The following is a 20,856-nucleotide window of genomic DNA, read 5'->3' on the forward strand; positions in this document are numbered from 1 at the left end:
ACTATTTATTTTAACGATAAATCACATTTTTACATTAAAAAACAATTTTGATATTATTCACTTTACTCTTTATTTTGTCATTTTCATTAAAATTCAAAATTTTCAAATTTTTTTCATTAGTTTTTCTTTAATTTCAAAGCATTCATCCTAAGCATTTCCTTTTTTTTTTTTTTTTCAAATGGCGTCTACTTCTTCCAGCTCTTCCTCCTTTATCCTTCTCCTTACACTACTGTTGACCCTAAAAATTACCAAGCCTACGTGGCGCGCAGGCCGAGTAACTAGTGAGCTAACTACGTCATTCGGTTGTATGTGGGCGTGCCAACTCGTCGGCCGACGAGTAAAATATGTTGATGTTGCGTTGGGTGCGTTATTGACTTCTGAATCTCGCGACTGCGGCTGAGGAAGGAACACTCTCGGCCTTCGGGTTCTAGAGCCTGAAGACAAGGCTGCTAGTTCTGCGAAGTTCAATATCAAATTCTGCTTTCAATGTGCCGAATGTAATAACTTGTAACACCTCACTTCGCCGAAAAGGCTAATGAGATGACCTTTGCCAATAAGGATTCGAAAATCCTTCTCGACTGAGACTTGGATAGATAACTATTCGACACAGTGCTGTTTATCCAAACTAAAGGTGCTCTGTGGTCGGCTGATTCTACGGCAACAATGCTGTTTATCCAAACTGAAGATGTTCGCCAGTTGCCTTCATAATGCTGTTTATCCAAACTGAAGATGTGTTTGCAAAAAAGAAAATAAAAAATCTCAAGATGTTTGAGAGGTTTCGTGTAGAGCGAGGATTTGCGCATGACAGTTTGTGTGTTGAGTTGGAGATCCCTCAATGCTGCACAGTCTTCATGTATTTATAGCGTTGGATATCTACCTGGAACAGCTGATGGTGCTTGTAGAGTCCAACTGCAATTCTTTTCTGCGGAACAGAAACTAATCCGCATCAGAGAACTACCATATCCTTCAGATAGATGTTCACGATTTTCCAAACTTCACAAAAGCCTATCCAAATAAAAGTCTTATCACCATAGCCTAGCCTACCTAGGCTTGTCATCATTATCCAAGACTATTAAATCTTAGACTTATCACATCACCACAAAAAACCAAGCCTATCTAGGTTTCTCCATAATCCATCCGTGCATGCACCATGACTTTTCAAACCTCATCTACCAAGTTTCTCCAATCTGATAGCAGTAATCCTAAGTTCACTCGAACTGCTTGTTCAAAGATATAATACTAAGATAATCCAAATTACAAAATAATTACTATGACAAAAACTATAATATTATCCTTTAACAAAAATATCTTCACTTTTCCATCCGACGGTTGAGAACTATATTTACTCAACGGCCTTGATTACACATGCCGATGATGTAAATTTGGGTTCAAACACCTACCCAGTGTTTCCAACTTTCTTACGATTAAACTTGACCTTACCAATTACCCTGTCTGGAAAGCTCCCTTACTTCGTAGCAGGAATCTCGTCTCTTTTGTTGATGGCACTAGCAAATGTCCTCCTGCCTTTCTCAGATACTGATACTGTGAATCCGGAGTTTGAAGAATGGATTCAACAAGATGCTATGGTTATGGATTCCACCATACAAGCGGCACTCAAAGAAATCGAAGAGGTCATTGCTGACTCTAGAGCTGCTTGCTCCACAATTCAAGAAAAACTTAAATGTCAATCCATGTAATAAGTCTAATGTGGATGGGACTGGAAGAATAGTGTATGCAGACCATTCTGCAAATAGATGGTGCGCCGTCGCTTTGGATGACGAGAACCAGTTTTCCCCTATAACTCCTTATAGTATTTCTCCTATCATTTTATTTTAGTTTATTCATGTTGATTTAAGCCCACCAATCTGCCACATTTTTTGGTAATTTCATTTTTACTCTTAATAAAATAATTATAACCACGTTAAAACTTAAATGAAAATTTTGGACTGCTATTAACAATTCTTTCTAATTACCGAAAAACTAATTAACAATTTTTATAAGGAATAAGATTTTTAGAAAAAATATCAAATGAAATTTTTAAAGTGCTATTAACAATTCTCAAATTTAAAAGGATAAAAAAATTGATGGCTATTATTTTTGGAGAACTCACAAGGCAATGTGAAGAGTAAAAGCCATATATTAAAGGCAATGTTAGAGAGATTAAATTTGTAGATAAAATTTACAAACTAATTAAATGATGTGCCACCAATAGAAATGAATACATTTATCAACGTTTAAGTAATAATCTAATAATCAACTTACATGTCACTTATATCGCGAAGGAAATCTTGTTGCGGACAATTTTGCTAACATGAGCTTGTCTTCTCCATCTTTAACATGGCTTGATTCTCCTCCTATGGCGGTTCATGCTGCTCTGTTTTTCTGACTATGTTAGCTTGTCTGGTTACCGCTTCTCAAATTAATATGCATGTCGGCATCTAGGTTTGTCTCACTTTCTTTTTTTCTCTCCTAACTTTATGGTGTTGTTTGACTTGTTTTGCAGGTTTAGACCTTCATGTTTGGTTCTAGAGGGGTTAGGTTTCATGTCCCCCCCCCTCTTTTCTTTGTATCATTCTTGTTTTTTGTTTCTAGAAGGGTAAGGTTTATGTCCCCCCTTCTTTCTAGTGTATTCCTTTTTGTTGTCTCTGTTTTTTGAGGGGTAAAGTTTATGTCCCCCTTGACTAAGTGTAACTTGTTTTTTCGTTATCAATAAAATTACCCTCGTACCGTCGAGGTTTTCCAAAAAAAAAAAAAAAAAAAAACTTACATGTCACTTAGTTTACACAATTTAGTTTACAAATTTAGTCTTTTTAACGTTACTCATTTGTTAAAATCTTTTAAGACTCATGTCCAAGCGTGTATGTGTGCAAATCTCTAGTGATACTCCTTCTTTATGTCGATGACATAATCCTAACTGGTGCTAATGTTGATGATGTGCAATCTATGATTAACGAGTTGACTGCAGAATTTGATATGAAGGATTTGGGGTTGTTACATTTCTTCTTGGGGTTATAGATTGAGTATCAATCTCAAGGTGTGTGTGTTCATTAAAGTATGTCAAATATCTGCTTCAGAAAGCAAATATGGTTGACTGCAAACCTTGTCTCACTCCTTGTCATCCTAACCAGAAATTGCTCAATCATGGCAGTCCTCATATGGCTGATCCTGGATTTTATTGAAGTCTTGTAGGTGCATCGCAATATCTCACCTTAACTAGGCCTGATATTGCTTTCTCTGTAAACCAGGTGTGCCAATATATGCATACACCTCTTGAAGCTCATTTTGCTGTTGTCAAATGCATTCTAAGCTATCTTCAAGGTTATGTCAGTTTGAGATTGTGTTTTAAACCTGGCCCTTTATAGTTAAAAGCATATACATATGCTTATTGGGCTGGGGATCCCAATGATCGACGATCAACAACTGGCTTTGTTGTTTTTCTGGGATCATATCCCATTTCTTGGAGCTCTAAGAAGCAACACACTGTTAGCCAGTCTTCCACAGAGGCCGAGTATAGAGCTATGGCTACTACTACGGTTGAAGTGGTTTGGATTCAACAATTGCTTAAGGATTTACATCTTCTTGGTTCTGACACTCCATTTCTCCACTGTGACAACATTTCGGCTATGGCACTTGCAACTAATCCAGCATTTCACTCAAAATCAAAACATATTGAGATAGATTGGTATTTCGTATGTGAAAGAGTACAACAAGGCACCATTTTGTTGCAGTTTGTCAACTCTTCATATCAGTATGCAGATATGTTTACTAAAGGGTTGTGTTCACCTCAATTTAGATATAATTGTGCCAACCTCATGCTTGGTTGTTCCAACCATGAGCTTGTAGGGGGATGATAGAATGTATACACACTTATGTGTTGATGGGATTAAGACAGGTGTCATAAGATTAAGAATGGAGGTGTCATGTGGTTGTCAAGATGTATTCTATAAATACTCATCATGTAATTATTCCATTACAATTATTGAAAACAGAAAACAGTTATTACAATTGTCTCTCTAGATTCTCTCTCTAATATCTCTCTCTTATCTTTCGATAGTTGCTTACACAGTAAGCTTTCTCTGGTTTGTTGACACTGGGTAAGCCCCTCTACTTCTTCTTCTTCTACAAATTGAATGTCTTAATATGTATGCAAGCATTTTATTTTTGCCTCTACAAATTTTCTTTCAGTCACAAGTTCTGGTGTTAGAATGGCTTACGTCCCACCCCACAAGAGGCATTTAAAGGAAACCGAGAGGCCATTGCTGAGGCTGGAGCTGCTTGCTCCCCAGTTCAAGAAAAACTTAAATGCCAGGCCATCAAAGTTTAATGTTGATACAAGTTCAAAGTCATTTATTTATGCAAACCGTGCTTTATTGAGATTGTGCACCATTGGTTTGGATGACCAGAACCAGTTTCCGTCTACAGTTAATCTTGAGCCCATTTCCTTTCGGAATCTACCGAGTGGAATAATGAAGAAAAACCTCTAGCTTTGATAAACTCTTGTCTAGATAATGGTAAGTAGTAGCGTAACATATGCTTTGATAAACTCTTGTTTATGTTATAGTTCTAAGGAATCTACTTTTCATCTTTTTTTAAGGTATCAGATATCTAGGCAGCTTTGGAGGTAGTTAGCATGTTAATTTAATACCTTTTTGCCTTTTTAGATTCCTTGGCTATTTTTTTGGGATGTATACATACGTAAGCCATTTTCTCGACAATTGCACAATGTCTGGATATTTGCAGGTCTTTCTACTATTTCGGCTATTTGGAAAGCTCGAAATAAGTTTACTTTTTAGGGTTGTCCAATCTACTTTCGTCATCTTTACATGTCTATTAATTCTTAGATTGTTCATGGTGGGAAGTTTATTCCTGATTACTTTCAGGGTTTTGACACTCGTATCATTTCTTCTTTGATCCAACCTTTCCCTCGCAAGGCACCAACTATTCTTCTTGTGCTTTGGTCTTCTCTTTGGTTTCCTTAGATTAAACTTAATACCGATGGTTTATCTAAAGGAAATCCTGGTCCTGCTGCTTGTGGATGAGTTTTCCAGGATTGCCATGGTGGTTTCTGCCAAGGGATTGGTCATAGAAACTTTTTTTTGGAAAATCATCAGCATTTATTATTGGTGTAGAGTTTGCATATCAGCGGGGTTGATATTGTCTTTGGCTGGAAAGTGACTCTTCTAGTGTTATTTGTGGTCTTAATCGATTGATTTGGATCCTCCTTGGCCTCTTCATATGCAATGATCTATTTGTTTAGAACGCGTTTGCAAGATGACTTTCTATGCCTCTCACATTTATCGCAAAGGAAATGTGGTTGCGGAAAATTTTGCTAACATGAGCTTGTCTTCTCCAACTTTGGTATGGCATGATTCCCCTTTGTTGGCATTTCAGGCTGCTTTGTTTTTAGACTATGTTGGCTTTCCTGACTTCCGCTTCTTAAATTAATGTGCATCTCGGCATACATGTTTGTCTCATTTTCTGGTTTTTTCTTTCTTTCTTAACCTTGTGATGTTGCTTGTTCTATTTTGCAGATTTAATGTAACATCCCACATCGACCAACGAAGAGGTGGTGATGTGCCTTATATATACATGCCCACCTTCTATAGCACGAGGCATTTTAGGAGCTCACTGACTTCGGGTTTCGTTGGAACTTCGAAGTTAAGCGAGTTCGGGCGAGAGTGGTCCTAAGATGGGTGACCCACTGGGAAGTTCTCGTCTAAGTTCCCAGAAACAAAACCGTGAGGGCGTGGCCGGGGTATAAAACGGAAAATATTGTGCTACGGCGGAACCGGAACTTAGATGTGTCAGATTGGTATCAGAGCCACTCTGCCGTATGGTGCGAGTGTGTTGACGAGGACGTCAGGCCTCTAAGGGGGGTGAATTGTAACATCCGACATCAACCAACGAAGAGGTGGTGATGTGCCTTATATGTATATGCCCACCTCTTATAGTACGAGGCTTTTTGGGATCTTAGTGGCTTCGGGTTTCGTCGGAATTCCGAAGTTAAGCGAGTTTGGGCGAGAGCGGTCCTAGGATGGGTGACCCACTGGAAAGTTCTCGTCTGAGTTCCCAGAAACAAAACCATGAGGGCGTGGTCGGGGCCCAAAGCGGACAATATCGTGATTTGGCGGAGCCGGGACTGGGATGTGTCATTTAAACCTTTAGGTTCACCTTTAGATGGGTTAGGTTTCATGTCCCCCCTCTTTTCCTTGTATCTTTGTTGTTTTTGTTTCTAGAAGAGTAAGGTTTTTGTCCCCCTTCTTTTCCATGTATTTTTAATCCTTTTTTCTTGTATTATGAGGGATTAAGTTTATGTCCCCTTGACTAGGTGTACCTTTTTTTTCAATATCGATAAACTTTCCTCGTACCATCGAGATTTCCTAAAATAGAAAAAATAAAAAAACAAAAAAGTCTTGTTTTGCAAATGTTCCGTTGTCGTATAAGGAATACAATGTAAAGGAAGTTGACCCGAAGATTGGAATTGACCTCAAAGGGGAGAAAGATTTATACTATGTAAAGGTATATTTCTTTTGCAATATTTCACATCAACTTACTGAATTCATACTTTCACAGATATTCAAAGTGTATTTTGGATATATTAAATCCCTCTCCTTCGTTCCTTGTTCATAGTTGTCTGACTCTAGACGACCAAAATGAATCATCACTTGCAAATGCAGTGTGGCAAAAAAACAAGGAAAGCTACATCTCAAGAAGGCAAGGTTTTAAGTTCATACATGTGAATATATGGTTTATATACTACAAAATCACGCACTGTTATGTGTTATATTTTTTTATTTAGTGAGACTTATATCAAATGGCCATTTTCTTTTATATGGAGCTGAGATGCAATGCATTAGGGATGTAACTAGTTCAGGGATTCTGGATTCAAATGTGAAGGGAGGGTTGAGATGCAACGCATTAGGGATGTAAATAGTTCGGCGATTCTGGATTCAAATGTGAAGGGAGGGTTGAGATGGCCACTAGGGAAGGCGTTTTCAGAAGGCCGGTATAATGTCGTTGGAATTTGGCATATATTTACCACTACTTATGAAAATCCAACTCTGAAACTAAAGTTAAGGCATGCGAATCACTTCGATTTTACCGCCTCGGCTCGTGAAACTAGTTGGGAGGTTAGGCTGTTTCTGAAAATGCTCGTTTCCAAGTTATAAGTAAGTCTTGTATTTTTCTCTCATAATCAAGCATCTATCATGTAATGTACCAAGAAAAGATCTAATAGGTGTGTTCGTCTGGAGGAATTTCCGATGAGGACGTTTCCTGGCCGACGAGCACACAGCTCCCCAAGAGGTTGGCTTTGGTTGATATTGTCTATCGGGCTTCTGCTTATTGGAGGCTGTAAGAGAAAGACATAGTTATTTTGAAAGGTGCCTTTATGGGGCCTTAGGTGTAGGCCTTGAGGTTCACAATCAAAATTAACTTTAGGTGTTCAGGCGTGCCATTGCCATCTTTAGCATGACAAATGTAAAACATATGTTTAGTTTAATTGTATATGCCCGAGAGACTAAGTTAGCTATGAAAGGTACCTTCGTAGGGCCTTAGGTGTAGGCCTTGAGGCTTGCATTCAAAACTTAACTAAGTACTCGAACATATAGTGGTTGTTTCATTGTTGCAGAAGTTTTACAACTGTTATACTTTAATCACCCGAGCCCGAAGAGCAGAATGAAGCCAGATAGGTGCCTTTATAGGGCCTTAAGTATAGGCCTTGAGGCTTGCCATCAGAATTAATTTTATACTCAAGTGTTCTGTGGCAATCATAATATAACAGAAGTAAAACTAAGAAATATGCTGATTACTTGCGCCTCAAGTAACTTCAGACTTCTTGTTATCAAGGATTATCGTGGATGGGTTAAGTCCACATAAAGTTCTTTTTATGCCTTGAGACCAATGACTTTTGACTGATAAATCTTGTATCCCCGAAATGTTAGAACTTAGATCTGGTCAAGTTATGAGTGCGGATTCCAACTTTATCTTTTGCATGGTTGGGTACCATTAAACAGACCAGATCCAAGAACCAAGAAGCCTTTTAATCATAAACTTGCTAGAAATAACTTGGATACAGATGGAAGTATACATCATATTACTAGATTTATGAATGAAAAGACAGAACAAAGAGGGTCGGGCAAGGTTTCACCATGTCGGGCAAGGTTGATCGTCTTGCAACTTCCTCTCTTTGTGATTTACAAAGGGTTTGAGTGCTAGAAGGAGAGATTGGAAGATGAGTTTACAGGAGGGAATCGATACTACATCAAGATTCAGACAAGGTAACAGAGCTTTTACAAAGGCTTTTGGTGAAGGTTGATCCTGAAAAGGATGAAGGTTTAGTGCTGACTACAGCTTCGTATGCAAATCTGGCTTGAGTAGAGTTTGTGTATTTGTTTGTTTGATTGAGTGTCCTTATATCTGATTTCTCTTTCCTTTTTTATAGATGATTTGGCTTGGCTGTCTGCAGCATCGATGTTGCCCGAATGCGGCTGAAGGGTAATGACTCATCAGCTTTTTACTTGTACTGTCATTGTAAATTACTTTTGAGTTGATTGGTTGGCTAGTCTACACCACTTGACTTTTACGTAGGTGAGTAAGTGGCTCAAGTGATCTGCACTTAGTCGAGAAAAGGGCTTCTTCTGCCTTTTGGGCTTCGACTGAGCCTTGGGCTTCCTTCCTTCTATACATTCTTCTGGACTAACTTCCTTTTGAGCCTAAAATTCCAGTTTTAACCCAAACAATGTGTCCATCATAACATACGCCGATCTTATTCTTTTGATTTTTCAGGAAGAGATGTTGAAGCGGCTTGATTTTTGATATGCTGCAGGAAAATGTGAAGTTGATATGGGACAACTGTTGGATTTAAGTCAACAATCTGTGATAAATTTATATATGCTAATAAATAATAAATGCGAATAGAAAAACTCACAGAGTATGAACACAACTAAAATATAAAATGGACAACTTGTAGATCGAGGCTTGCGTACCGCAATGTCCTTGAAACAGAAATTTCGCCCCTACTCAGTGCTTGTAGTTCTCCGGACGTTTGTTTCACCAGGATTCAACGATCAAGTTAGAATTCCAGCACCGGAAAACTTAACTTCTGGAGAATTTCTTTGTGATACTCTCAGTAAGAATGTTATGGATTATAGAAGGAGATTTATATTTTTCTATACTCTAAATGCCATGCAGACGGATGTATATATAGAGGGATTAAGCCTGTTCGCAACAGGTATGGAGAAGAAATGTATATGTTGGAAAGCATCTTCTCAGAAGGGGTGCTTTGCTCTGCGTTCTTTCTGAACTCTCAGACATCATCTGAAAGGATGAACCTTTTCATAAAAATTAAGTTAATTAAATTCGAAATTAATTAAAAATAATTAATTAAAGAATTTAATTTTCAGAGCCCAAGGCCCATCTTTTGTTAATTAAATATATATTAATTATCAATTAATTAGTGCACCTCAAAGCCCAACTTCAAGGGTGAGCCCAATTTTATTCTCCAATGCCTATTACTCCAATTACTTTCTATAAAGTATAAAGCCTTATAAAGTGATGAAAGCTTTTGGGAATGGCCACTGTGGGACAAAGAAATTTATACTCAAATGACTCAAATTTCCAAGAACAACTTCTTATGCTGTGAACCTTTTCTAACATGAAATGGAACTGCAAGTGCATCTCGTAAACTTCTCTATTGGAACAATGACTTACTACATAATTTGTTGTAAACCCCGGTGTTTTTTGGACTTGGTTCCTTCGTCTTAAGTCAAGTTCAGTTTACTTTTTAGATTTGAAACTCTTAGTCGAGCTGATGGCGAGATTTTTTTTTTGTTGGTTGTGCTTGTGGGAATGATTTGCTTTGCTCAATTAGGAGTTTGTCATTACACTGGGATGATGCTTATGAATTTATGATATCAGAATGTTAAATGTTATTTATGTATTACGAAGTAATTGAGGTTTTACCCTAAAATAATTGATAGTATGCGGAAGAACTCGATTCCTTGCTTATGCAAGGTTGCTTAACCTTTTGATGGAAGACGACAACTTACATAATGTCTTTGAATAAGAAAGATGTAACTACTAGATACCCAGATTTCTACTCACATGTGAACTGAATAATAAACCACATGTTTAATTTAGACATTTCAGTAAACCATTATCTCTTACATCTGATGTTGAGTTGATTTTATTTGTTAATTTTGACGGTACGAGAAAATTTTATTAATATGAAAAATAAAAGTTATACTTGATTAGGGACAAAAACCTTACCTCTTGTAACACAAGAAACAAGGAGGGAACAAAAACTTGACCTCTCCATGAATCTTGAAGAAAATGAATACAAAGAAAACTCGAGGTACAAAGGACCAAAACTTAAAAACACTGCAATAAAGCAACAATCTAAAAACTGAATCCGAAAGTTTACCCTGAGTTGAATTATTCTCTCTAATAATATCTTTTGTATTAGAACAGATTTTTTTTTTTGGACAAAGAAACATTCCATTAATGTAAGACAAAGAAACATTCCATTCATGTAAGGGAAAATACAATTTGTGAGAGATAGGCCTAAGTCCAAACAAAACACAAAGCCTTACATAAAACAAAGCAGGACATTAAAGGTAAAACAAACCCAAACCAAGTAGAGCGCCAACCCAAAACACAAAGGGAGGCCCATACATCATTAGGCATGTAGGCAGTAAAAGCAGAAAAGCAACAAAAACCCTAATCTTTAGCATCCAAAAGACCACCGCTGCCGCAGTAACAGCTTCCACCGCAATAAAATCTGTCGCCCCAAAAGAAAAAGAAAACCCGAACCCTAAACTAGATATGAGAGGGTTGTGCAGAATCTATCCACCAAGAAATAAAGCCTCCACATCCACATCTGCAAGAAAGGTCACAAAACGTAACAGGAGGAGGGGGAGGGCAAATGGGGTGTGTAAAACACCCTTGTTCCAAAGAGAATCGTTCCACACTTCGCCCAAATTTTCTGGCAAGCCGGTTCGGCAGTGGGATTGGAGGGTTTGGTCTTGTGTAAAAGAAGAGCCCAAAACTCCAAGATCTAAATCGTGGTTAAGAGTTGGAAAAGAAGAGTGGGGAGGAGGCTAGGAGGAGGAGAGGAGAGGGTGCCACTAGCCCAAGCCGAAGCAAGGGCTAGCGGCGCCATGGACGCTAGGGTTTGGAGCTCTTTCAGAGAGAGAGATTCTAACATTATTTTTTATGTATTATAAAATTAGGATCGTAACTCAGTTGTCAAGAATTTTCGATTCAAATGATTAAAGATGTTTACTTTCCAAATTTTAATATTATGAAAATGTGAATTGGGGTCCACATGAACGTACAAACGTCAGTGGAACTTAAACAATAAAGTAATGGGAAACAAACAATATCACTATCAAATAGCTTCTTTTTTACTTTATAAAGGAATATTGCTATTTACATACTTCTTTTTATTTCTTACATTTTTCTCAATTTTCGATCATCAGATTGAATGAATTAAAAAAAAATTAAAGGATTGAAATTAACAACGATTGTGTGAGAGGCAAAAATAAATGTATGGGTAACATTATACCTCTAGCAAGGTTTGTCATAGAACAATATGTAGAACCCCCACCAAATTATTGCAGGAAGTGTAGATGGATGGAAATACTAAACAAGTTTATGAGAAATCTGAGTTGCTACAGCAGAGCTCTTGTATTACTTCTTATTGTAACTCTCTTAATACAAAATGATATGCCAAAGGCTATATATATAGTGAATACAAAGTACTAGAGAGTTCAAACTAGAGAGTTCTTCCTAGATAACTTAACAGATATAGGCTAGGAACAATGACTCTAGAATAATTGTTCTTGGGAATGTCTAGAGTCTTAACATTTAGAGTAGTGCATGAATAATTGTTCTTGGGAATGTCTAGAATCTTAACATTTAGGATAGTGCACTAATTCCAACAATTATCGCCAGTAAAAGTTAAAAAGAAAACCCCATCAGCAAGTTATACTTTAGTCACAAAAAGTTGAAGAAGAATAAAAGGTGCAAACTTTGGAATTCCATGTCTATAAAACCTCAAAAGGCAATGCACAGAGTACAGCAGCTCCAATTTGTTATCTTGATCATTTTTTAGTCTCTCAAGTTTTCAAGTTTCTATCTGCCTCTCTGGGTAGTGATTTCTAGATAAGCTTCTCTTTCTCTCTACTTATAAAATCCTCCCCATTAATTATTTGATCTTCTTTATATAATAACATTGATTGTTTTATCTGCTCTGTTCCGTGTTCATATCAATCCAAAGCTATGTATTTTGCTTCTGTGTTCATATCAATTCAAAGCTATGTATTTTGCTCCAAGAAAGTGATCAAGAAAATTACCCACTTGAAGAACCCTACCATAATCAGATTTTTACTTTACTAGGCGAACCCTTTTTGTAATTTTTGTACTTGTTCAGAGAGAAATGCGAAGGAGACTCTCGAAAGTGGGACTCTCCATGAACTCTCTACCGCTTCATGTTTTTGGCAACTATGGTAGAGAGTCCTTGGAGAGACAGCACTTTGGGAGAGTCCTTATCATTTCTCTTGTTCCGCATTCGAATGAAAGGTTTCAACTTTCATCATTTTCCCCAGCAACCAAACAAACCAATAAGAATTAACACATCAACAGGCTGGACTTTCTTCAATAAACATGAGAAAGAACACTTGTTCTTGCATAAACAAGAGTACTCTGTTTTAAATCCTCTTTTCTTTTTTATTTTCGGTTGCCCTCACTTTGATCCTTTGGTTTTATAGGCATAAGTGCTAGTTCTACAATGGCTTACGTTCCACCACACAGGCGGCACTCGAAGGAACTGGAGAGGCCATTGCTCACTCCAGAGCTGCTTGCTCCTCAATTCAAGAAAAACTTAAAAGTCAAGCCATTTAATAAAGTGGATGAAAATATAGTTTATGCAGACCATTCTACACATGGATGGTGCGCCATCCCTTTGGATGACGAGAACCAGTTCCCATCTTCTGTTAATCTTGAGCCCGTTACCTTGGAGTCTGTTGAGCTGAATTTTGGAGAAAATCATCTAGCTTTGATCAATACTAGTCTAGATAATGGTTAGATCTTTAATAATTCTTTTTGTGCATGTATCTTGTAAGTTGTTACTTGGGTTATGGATTTGTTTGGCTGATACTTGATAGAAGGCAGTGAGGTGAAATGGAACTTGCCAAGGAGCCCTTGGGAATCTATAACAGAAAATGTGCTGGAAGACTTACTTTCGGCATTTAAACACGCGAGGAATGAAATGAAGTCTGCAAAGCCAAAAGAAGCATATCCAACTTTGATTGCCAGAGTGGGGAAAGTACTCTTTCGCAGGTTAGATTTCCTCCTCATCTAATTCATTGGTTAGCTTTCGAGCCTTTTGTGCCATTCATTAACTTGATTATGTCATGCGATTATTCATTAATTTGTTCTTTTAGTTGCCTCAGGATACTGGTTAAAGTAGAACAAAAAATAGTTATACTATGATAGAAGGTCATATTTTGGCATTTTAGCTTGGAAGATACTGTGCCAAGTTTGGTGGTGAAGTAGGATTATAAAATTCTGCCTTGTTTTTCGATACTTGATACAGATATTTCGGTATTGATGCTTAATCACTGTCAATCATCTCAATTTCACATTAGTTTTGTAACAACGGAAAAGAATCTTGTCCTTCTTCTTAGTTGTACTTGTACATGAGCAGATGAAAGACAATCCTTTGTTGAAATCTTTGTATCAGTTAACATGGAATCTATCAGAAAAAAATCTGTTTAATGAAACCTTGAAACAATGGAGGAAATCGTTTTACACAAACATCCTTGTTTCATATAAGGAAAAGATTTTAAAGCAAGTTGTCTCAAAAGTTGTAGTTAATTTCGAAGAGGAGAAAGATATATACCAAGTAAAGCTATTGAGCCTATTGTTCTTTTAGTTGATCGTTTCATGCGATTATCCTTTTTACCTTTATATTGTTCTTTTATCCGCCTCATAATACTGGTTGAAGTAGAACAAAATAATAGTATAATACTATGGTAAAAGGTTAATTTGGCATTTTAGTTTAGAAGGTAGGATGCCAAGTTGAACAGTGAAGGACTCTAAAACTCTGCCCTTGTTTTTCGATACTTGATAATCATATTTCATATAATTTGTACACGAACGGATGTATACCAATTTTTGTTGAAATCTTTGAATCAGGAACCCTTCAGTTAACTTGGAATCCATTAGAAAAAATTTGTTCACTGAAATCCCGAAACGACGGAGGCAATTATTTTACACGAACACTCCTGTTTCGTATAAGGAAAAGATTGTGAACAAAGTTGTCCCGAAAATTGGAGTTGTTTTCGAAGAGGAGGAAGATATATACGATGTACAGGTATTTCTTTTAGACACGTCAACTTACTGAGTTCTGAGTTCATGTTTTCCAGAATTCTGACTGTAGCTATTGAATTGCTCATTTATTTTCTTCTTGTATAGTTGTCTGATTCTACGAGTCCAGAGTCCACTCTCTTCTGCAGATGTCGGGTAATGAAAGAACATGGAAGGCTACAACTCTGTGAGGCAAGTTTTCCAATTCATGCCAACTAAATTTGATGAAACCATATATGTTGCATCAATATCACAATTGAGTTGCCACATTATTGATTAGATAACTTAGATATAATATTATGCAGCAAAAATATGGGTATTGTATAATAAAACTCAATGTTCAAGCACTGAATGTGATTAAGTTCTCCAATTTTTGGAATAATTTGTGAGGAGCCTTTCCAGATCTTTAATATTTTCCGGACTCTTCCCTCTCTTAATTTTTGCTGTTGCTTGGCTTAGGGTTTGTATCCTGAGATTTACATCGAAATGTCAACTTTCTTTCAGATCAAATTGAAACCAGTGCGTAACATGGTAAAGGACATTTCATGCACTACTAAGAATCTGGACCTGAGACTAATGCTGTGCACAAAGAAACTCGTAACTGATCTGACTGTAAGCTGCTTCACCCAGTCCTTTAAAATTTACATTTCTATTCCTTGTTTCAGCAAATATATTAATTTTGACCTATATTTATCTTCAAGCCACAATCAAAACAAATAATATAACGTTTCTAGAAATGTAACGGGATGATGTGGGTTAACCATACTGGATCCCTGGCTGAACTTATGCTCCTTTGAATGAAGTTTCGTGATCATATTAATTGTTGCTATTTCAGAATGATGAGATGCAATGCATCACGGATCTGATTAATTCTGCGATTCTAGATCCAGATGTGAAGGGTGGATTGAGGTGGCCCCCGGGGAAGGAGTCTTCAGGAGAAAAATACACTGTTGTTAGGTTTACGCACGTAATAGTTAATACGTATAGAAATTCATCACTGAGACTGAAAGTAAAACACTATGATCGATTTGATTTGAGAACCCTAACTGGGGAAGCTTCTTGGGGGACAAGTCTGGTGCTGGAAAACGTCGTGTCAAAGTTACAGGTAAAGGCTGCCTTTTCTCTCGGACAATTTTTTAGTTCATGTGCTGAAATAAACATTTGTTTGAGAAACTTTGTCGTGCGCTGAAATCTCCTGATGTTTCAATTGACAGGAAGAGAATGTCAAAGCCAGCACAATTTCTGAGATACTCAAGGAAGATATGCAGTTGATATGGGAAAACTTCTTGAGCTGTGAACGTTTTCTATCATGAAATTGCATGTTGTAAATCAGTGATCACTGTCTGTGCGACGTGTGTATATCTGTCTACATCCTTAGTTTTATATTCTACTCGGCATCGTGTGATTAATAATTAGTAACTGTTTTAGCATTTCTTGCAATTTTGTTTGTATCTGGCATCGTTGATGGTTAATTAAATTTTTAAGATTTTACATTTCGATGACTTTTTTTTTTTTTTTTTTTTTTTTTTTTTGAATTTTTTGTAGAGACGGATTAGGCGAGATTAGCTCTTCGTCAACAGTAGCGTGCGAGGCACCAACCCTCTCCCAAAGGAGAAAGGACCGTTGCACCCAGAAACCCCCCGCCCATCCCCCCTCTACATTTCGATGACTTCATTGCCAGTAAATGCTTCGGCTCACGTGCTTTCTTACAACCAAGATGGTTAATGAAAATTTTTAAGTTTCTTTTTGCCTTCCGTCCCACACCACAAGAGGCAGTTAAAGGAAAAGGAATTTTGATACATGATTATGCAAACACATTGATAATAGGTGGAGTATATATACTCTCGAGGTTCTGTAGTAACTTCTACTAATCTAATGCAAGGTCTTTTAACTTTCTGATGATGGACAACGCTCAACATCACACGTTAAATATCCAAATGTCTATACATTAATTGTCCCTTGGGTTTTTGACATTTTGATGGAGAAGATGAAGGATTTTTTCTTCGTATTGATTTGTTGTCAGAGAAGAAGGGTTTTCTTTAATAATGAATACCCATTTTTTAATTGGCTTTTCATTTACTTGGCACAAATTTTGTGGGGCTGCCACGTTCACACAGGCAGATAACGGGGAAACTAATATAAATTGATGCATATATATATGACATTTGTACAAAATCATGAGTCGCCTTATAAAATTGAAAAAAATTGAAAAATGTACGAATTTGAAATTGGACGAAGGAGACAAAATATAAAATGAGTTAGATAATAAATGAGTGAGATCATTTGCATCCCAAATTTCTGGCCCAATGAACTCCAAAAATGGCTTTTGAGTTGTAAAGTGAGCATTTCAAGATAATTTTCAACTCTCATAGGAGATGCTTTAAGATTAAATAGAAATAGAATCTCAATTGCACATAGCTAATTTTAGTCTTTATTAAAGCCCTCCAGCAATGGTCATTTAGCACTACAGTTTGATGATATTTCTCTTTACTAGTAAGTGTAAGTGAAACGTATTAGGCTCGATTCATGCCAAGGACGAATTTGAACCACATTATTATAGCAAACTCATTGGGAGGCTTAGCCCACTCCGTCACCCTTAAGTGTAGATAATATTGTTTGAACCATATTATTATAGCAAGCTCATTAATTGTGAGGCTTAATTTTCCAATTGAAAAGTTTAGGGGGAAATCAAAAGTTTAGTAAAAGTTCAGGAGGAAAATCGGCAATTTACTCTCTTGAATATATTAAATCTCTCTCCTTTGTTCCTTGTCCTTGTATAGTTGTCTGACTCTAGACGACCAAAATCAATCATCACTTGCAAATGCAGTGTAGCAAAAGAACATGGAAAGCTACAAATCTACAAGGCAAGTTTTTAAGTTCATACCATGTGAATATGTAGTTTATTTATTGCAAAATCACGCACTGTTGTGTGTGTTCTGTTTTTTTGTTTAGTGAGACTTACATCAAATGGACATTTTCTTTTAGATGGAGCTGGATCAACTGCGTAACATGGTCACGAACATATGATGACTTAATAAGAATTTGGACCTCAGACTCATGCTATGCACGAACAAGATCGTAACAGCTTTTGCTGTAAGTTGCTATACCTGGAAAGCTATTGAGAATTTTTATTTTATTCTCCGTTGATTAAAATTTTTGGTGTGTCCAGGATGATGAGATTCAAAGCATTAGGGATGTGATTAGTTTAGCGATTTTGGATTCAAATGTGAAGGGAGGGTTGATATGGCCCCTAGGGAAGGCGTTTTCTGGAGGCCGGTATAATGTAGTTGTAATTTGGCATACAATTACCACTAATGAAAATCCATCTCTAAAACTGAAGTTAAGGCATGCGAATCGCTTCGATTTTACCACCTCAGCTGGTGAGACTAGTTGGGAGGTCAGGCTGTTTCTGAAAATGCTCATTTCAAAGTTACAGGTAAGTCTTGTAGTTTTCGCTCCCAATCAAACATCTTTATGTAATGTACCAAGAAAGATCTATCATGTGTTAATGGTAACATAACGTCGATCTTATTCTTTCAAATTTTCAGGAAGAGAATGTTGAAGTCGGCTTGATTTCTGATATGCTGCAGGAAAATGTGAAGTTGATATGGGACAACTTCTTATGCTGCGAACCTTTTCTAACATGAAATGGAACTGCATGTGACACACCCCGATCTTGATGTCCGGGGGACAACGGGATGGCCACGTGTTGGCCGACACCTAAGGGTGACGCAAGTCATTTAATGAATGCATATGCTGAGAATATGTGAATCATGCATATACATTTCGCGCGTAACTACGCAAAGAAATATTTGAATACAATCTTACCAAAATAATATTCATTCGTCTATAAAATGATAGTGATAATGCATGACATGTTCAGAGCATACATCTAATTCAGAATACAAGTGGAAGGTGCTATTACAAGTGAAGTCAAAACAGAGAATATGATGTGGTATCACTGGTAGGGGAATGCCTCGTAGTTCGGATCGTATGCCTTGTTCCTATGTCCTGAGGGGGCACAAAACAAACATGAGTGAACCAAGTTGATATATATAATATTGAAACAATTATTCATCAACATACTAACCCCCAAATTTTTATGAAAACTCAATAGTATAATATGTAATAGGTTTTCCCGAAAACCCTAGCATGCCATAAAACCTTTGTAAAACATATATTATATATAGCGTGCTAAATAGTGGTATCGGTGTCGCCGAAGGCATAGAGAACTCTTCATTCGCCCGAAGGCATATAGAGCACTTCATTCGCCCGAAGGCATATAGAGCACTTCATTCGCCCGTAGGCTCCTACAGCACCCACCCAAAGGCATATAAGTATCAATTGCCCGTAGGCTCCTACTGCACCCACCCAAAGGCATATGTATAGTGACCACTAAATAAGCACAAAAATCGTTGAGTATAATATTTCCAACATAAGTACATATATCTCAACGAAACTCAGTAGCTCAAACATCATATAAAATATCTTCATAGTATATAGTCATCCATCATATATACTACAAAGCACGTGAAAATCGATAAAGTATGGTATTCTAAAATATTCTTAGTAAAGCATGATATTTCATATAGTGCAAATCTAATATACTCATAAACGTTTCATTAAATTATGTTTTTCATGTATGCATTTCTAATAGTAAAATATGCATTTTAGAAGGGGTCCACTCACAGATACTCCGTCGTCGAAGAGCTGTGCTAAATAGGAAGAATGGAATCGCCTCTAATAATCGCACTTAAGCACATAAAGGTTCCAATTAATAAAACTCTACCATAACGATTGAATTTCAGAAAACGGACGTCATAAACGGATTCAGGACGTCGAAAAACATAAGGGGGGACCTCGGTTACCCCCACGCGCCGCTGTAAGGTGGCGGCTCAGACGGCCACGTGCCGTTATGGGTCGCCGGAAAAGTCGTTGGCGATGTGGACTGTGGCTCGTATGCTCCGCGCGCCGACACTAGCAGCCCTTCACACGTGCCCATAGGCAGTCTCACGCGCGGCCCACACGCTGGCTGGGCTCAGGGTTTAGGCTTCTGGGCTTGGGCCGGGCGCAGTTGGTTTTGGGTTAGTTCTTGGGATTAGGTTAAGAGGGTTTAGGCCGAGTCATCACGTCCCAAAGGCCTTGTTTCATCACGTCCCAAATGCCCGAGTCATCACGTCCCAAAGGCCTTGTTTCATTTGGGTTTTGGGTTGAGTTGGGTTTGGGCTCAAGGGTTACCGGGTTTGGGTCATTTCAACCTGGTTTCAATGGAAGGGAAGGCCGGAGCTACCCGCGCTCCGTTCAATGCCAATTCTCAACCCTAGGGTGTGATCTAGCTATCAAATTGAAGCTTAAGAGGAGAGGAAAAGTTTCGTACCTTAAACGAGTCGTGTGGTGGCTGGAGTTTGGCTCGAAGGCCACTGGGCTCGTCGGGGAAGTTTGTTGGGTTTCCTGGGCTTCACAGAGGCAGAGAGAGAGAGAGACTCAACATAGGGAGGTGTGGAGGTGTCGTCGTCGTCATTGTTTTCCTCGATTTGGGTGTATGTTACATCAGGGAGAGGGAGAGTGTGTGTGTGAGCGTGAGTGAGTGAGCTGAGAGAGAGCTCGGGGGAGGGAAGAGAGAAGGAGATAGGAGGTGGGGGTGGTGCCACGTGGCAAACATAGAGAGTGGGAGAGTTATAAAATAATAACAAAAAAATCAAAAAAGGGAAGGGGGATCCGGATAAGGTAAGAGGATAAGGGGCATAATGGTAATTTTCTAATTCCGTTAATATGAAATTACACATAATTTGGGACGGGGTTTCACAGCATGTCGTAGACTTCTCTATTGGAACAATGACTCACTACATAATTTGTGTTCAGTTAACTTTTTTTTTTTTGTTGTTGGAGCGATTCTTAAGTGCTTGTGGGAATGATTTGCTTTGCTCAATTAGGATTTTGACACTGTGGGATGATGGTTATGAATTTATGATATAAGAATGTTAAATTTTATTTATGTATTACAAAGAAAGTTGAGGTTTTACCCTAAAGTTAATTGACAGCATGTGGGAAAACACAATTCCTTATAAGCTTATGCAAGGTTGCTTAACCTTTTGATGGAAGACAACAACTTGCATTATAGTGTATTGTCTTTGAATAAGAAAAGATGTAACTACTGGATACTCAGATTTCTACTCACATGTGAACTGAATAATAATCCAAATGTTTAATTTAAACAATTAATTAAACCAATATCCCTTATATTTTAGGTCTCAAGTTGCTTTTTTTTTTTTTAACCTTGATGGTACGAGAAAATTTTATTGATATGAAAAATAAAAGTTATACTTGATCAGGGACAAAAACCTTGCCTCTCCTTGCAAGAAACAAGGAGAGAACAAAAACTTGACCTCTCCATGAATCTTGAAGAAAATGAATACAAAAAAAGATGGGTTATAATTTATAAAGGACCAAAACCCCTCTGAAACGAAACTTAAAAACACTGCAACA

General features: G+C 37.6%; 1 protein-coding gene across 5 annotated transcripts in view; it reads left to right on the top strand.

The window, feature by feature from the left end:
• LOC126593981 (uncharacterized) overlaps nt 1–20,856 on the top strand; it is a 38,550-nt gene that overhangs the window by 5,850 nt on the left and 11,844 nt on the right. Inside the window, exons 1-8 of one of the 5 annotated variants that reach the window (XM_050260182.1) lie at nt 12,053–12,151; nt 12,771–13,082; nt 13,167–13,341; nt 14,200–14,377; nt 14,479–14,562; nt 14,875–14,982; nt 15,206–15,475; nt 15,585–15,863. The exons of 3 other annotated variants lie outside the window; for them this stretch is intronic. In XM_050260182.1, coding sequence (XP_050116139.1) covers nt 12,791–13,082; nt 13,167–13,341; nt 14,200–14,377; nt 14,479–14,562; nt 14,875–14,982; nt 15,206–15,475; nt 15,585–15,683 — 1,206 coding nt within the window. In that variant the 5' untranslated portion in view covers nt 12,053–12,151; nt 12,771–12,790 and the 3' untranslated portion in view covers nt 15,684–15,863. Of the gene's footprint in view, nt 1–12,052; nt 12,152–12,770; nt 13,083–13,166; nt 13,342–14,199; nt 14,378–14,478; nt 14,563–14,874; nt 14,983–15,205; nt 15,476–15,584; nt 15,864–20,856 lie in introns of those variants that run through there. One more of the 5 variants, XM_050260180.1, reaches the window with a different exon arrangement.

The sequence above is a fragment of the Malus sylvestris genome, chromosome 12, assembly GCF_916048215.2.
Source record: "Malus sylvestris chromosome 12, drMalSylv7.2, whole genome shotgun sequence".
NCBI lineage: Eukaryota > Viridiplantae > Streptophyta > Magnoliopsida > Rosales > Rosaceae > Malus > Malus sylvestris.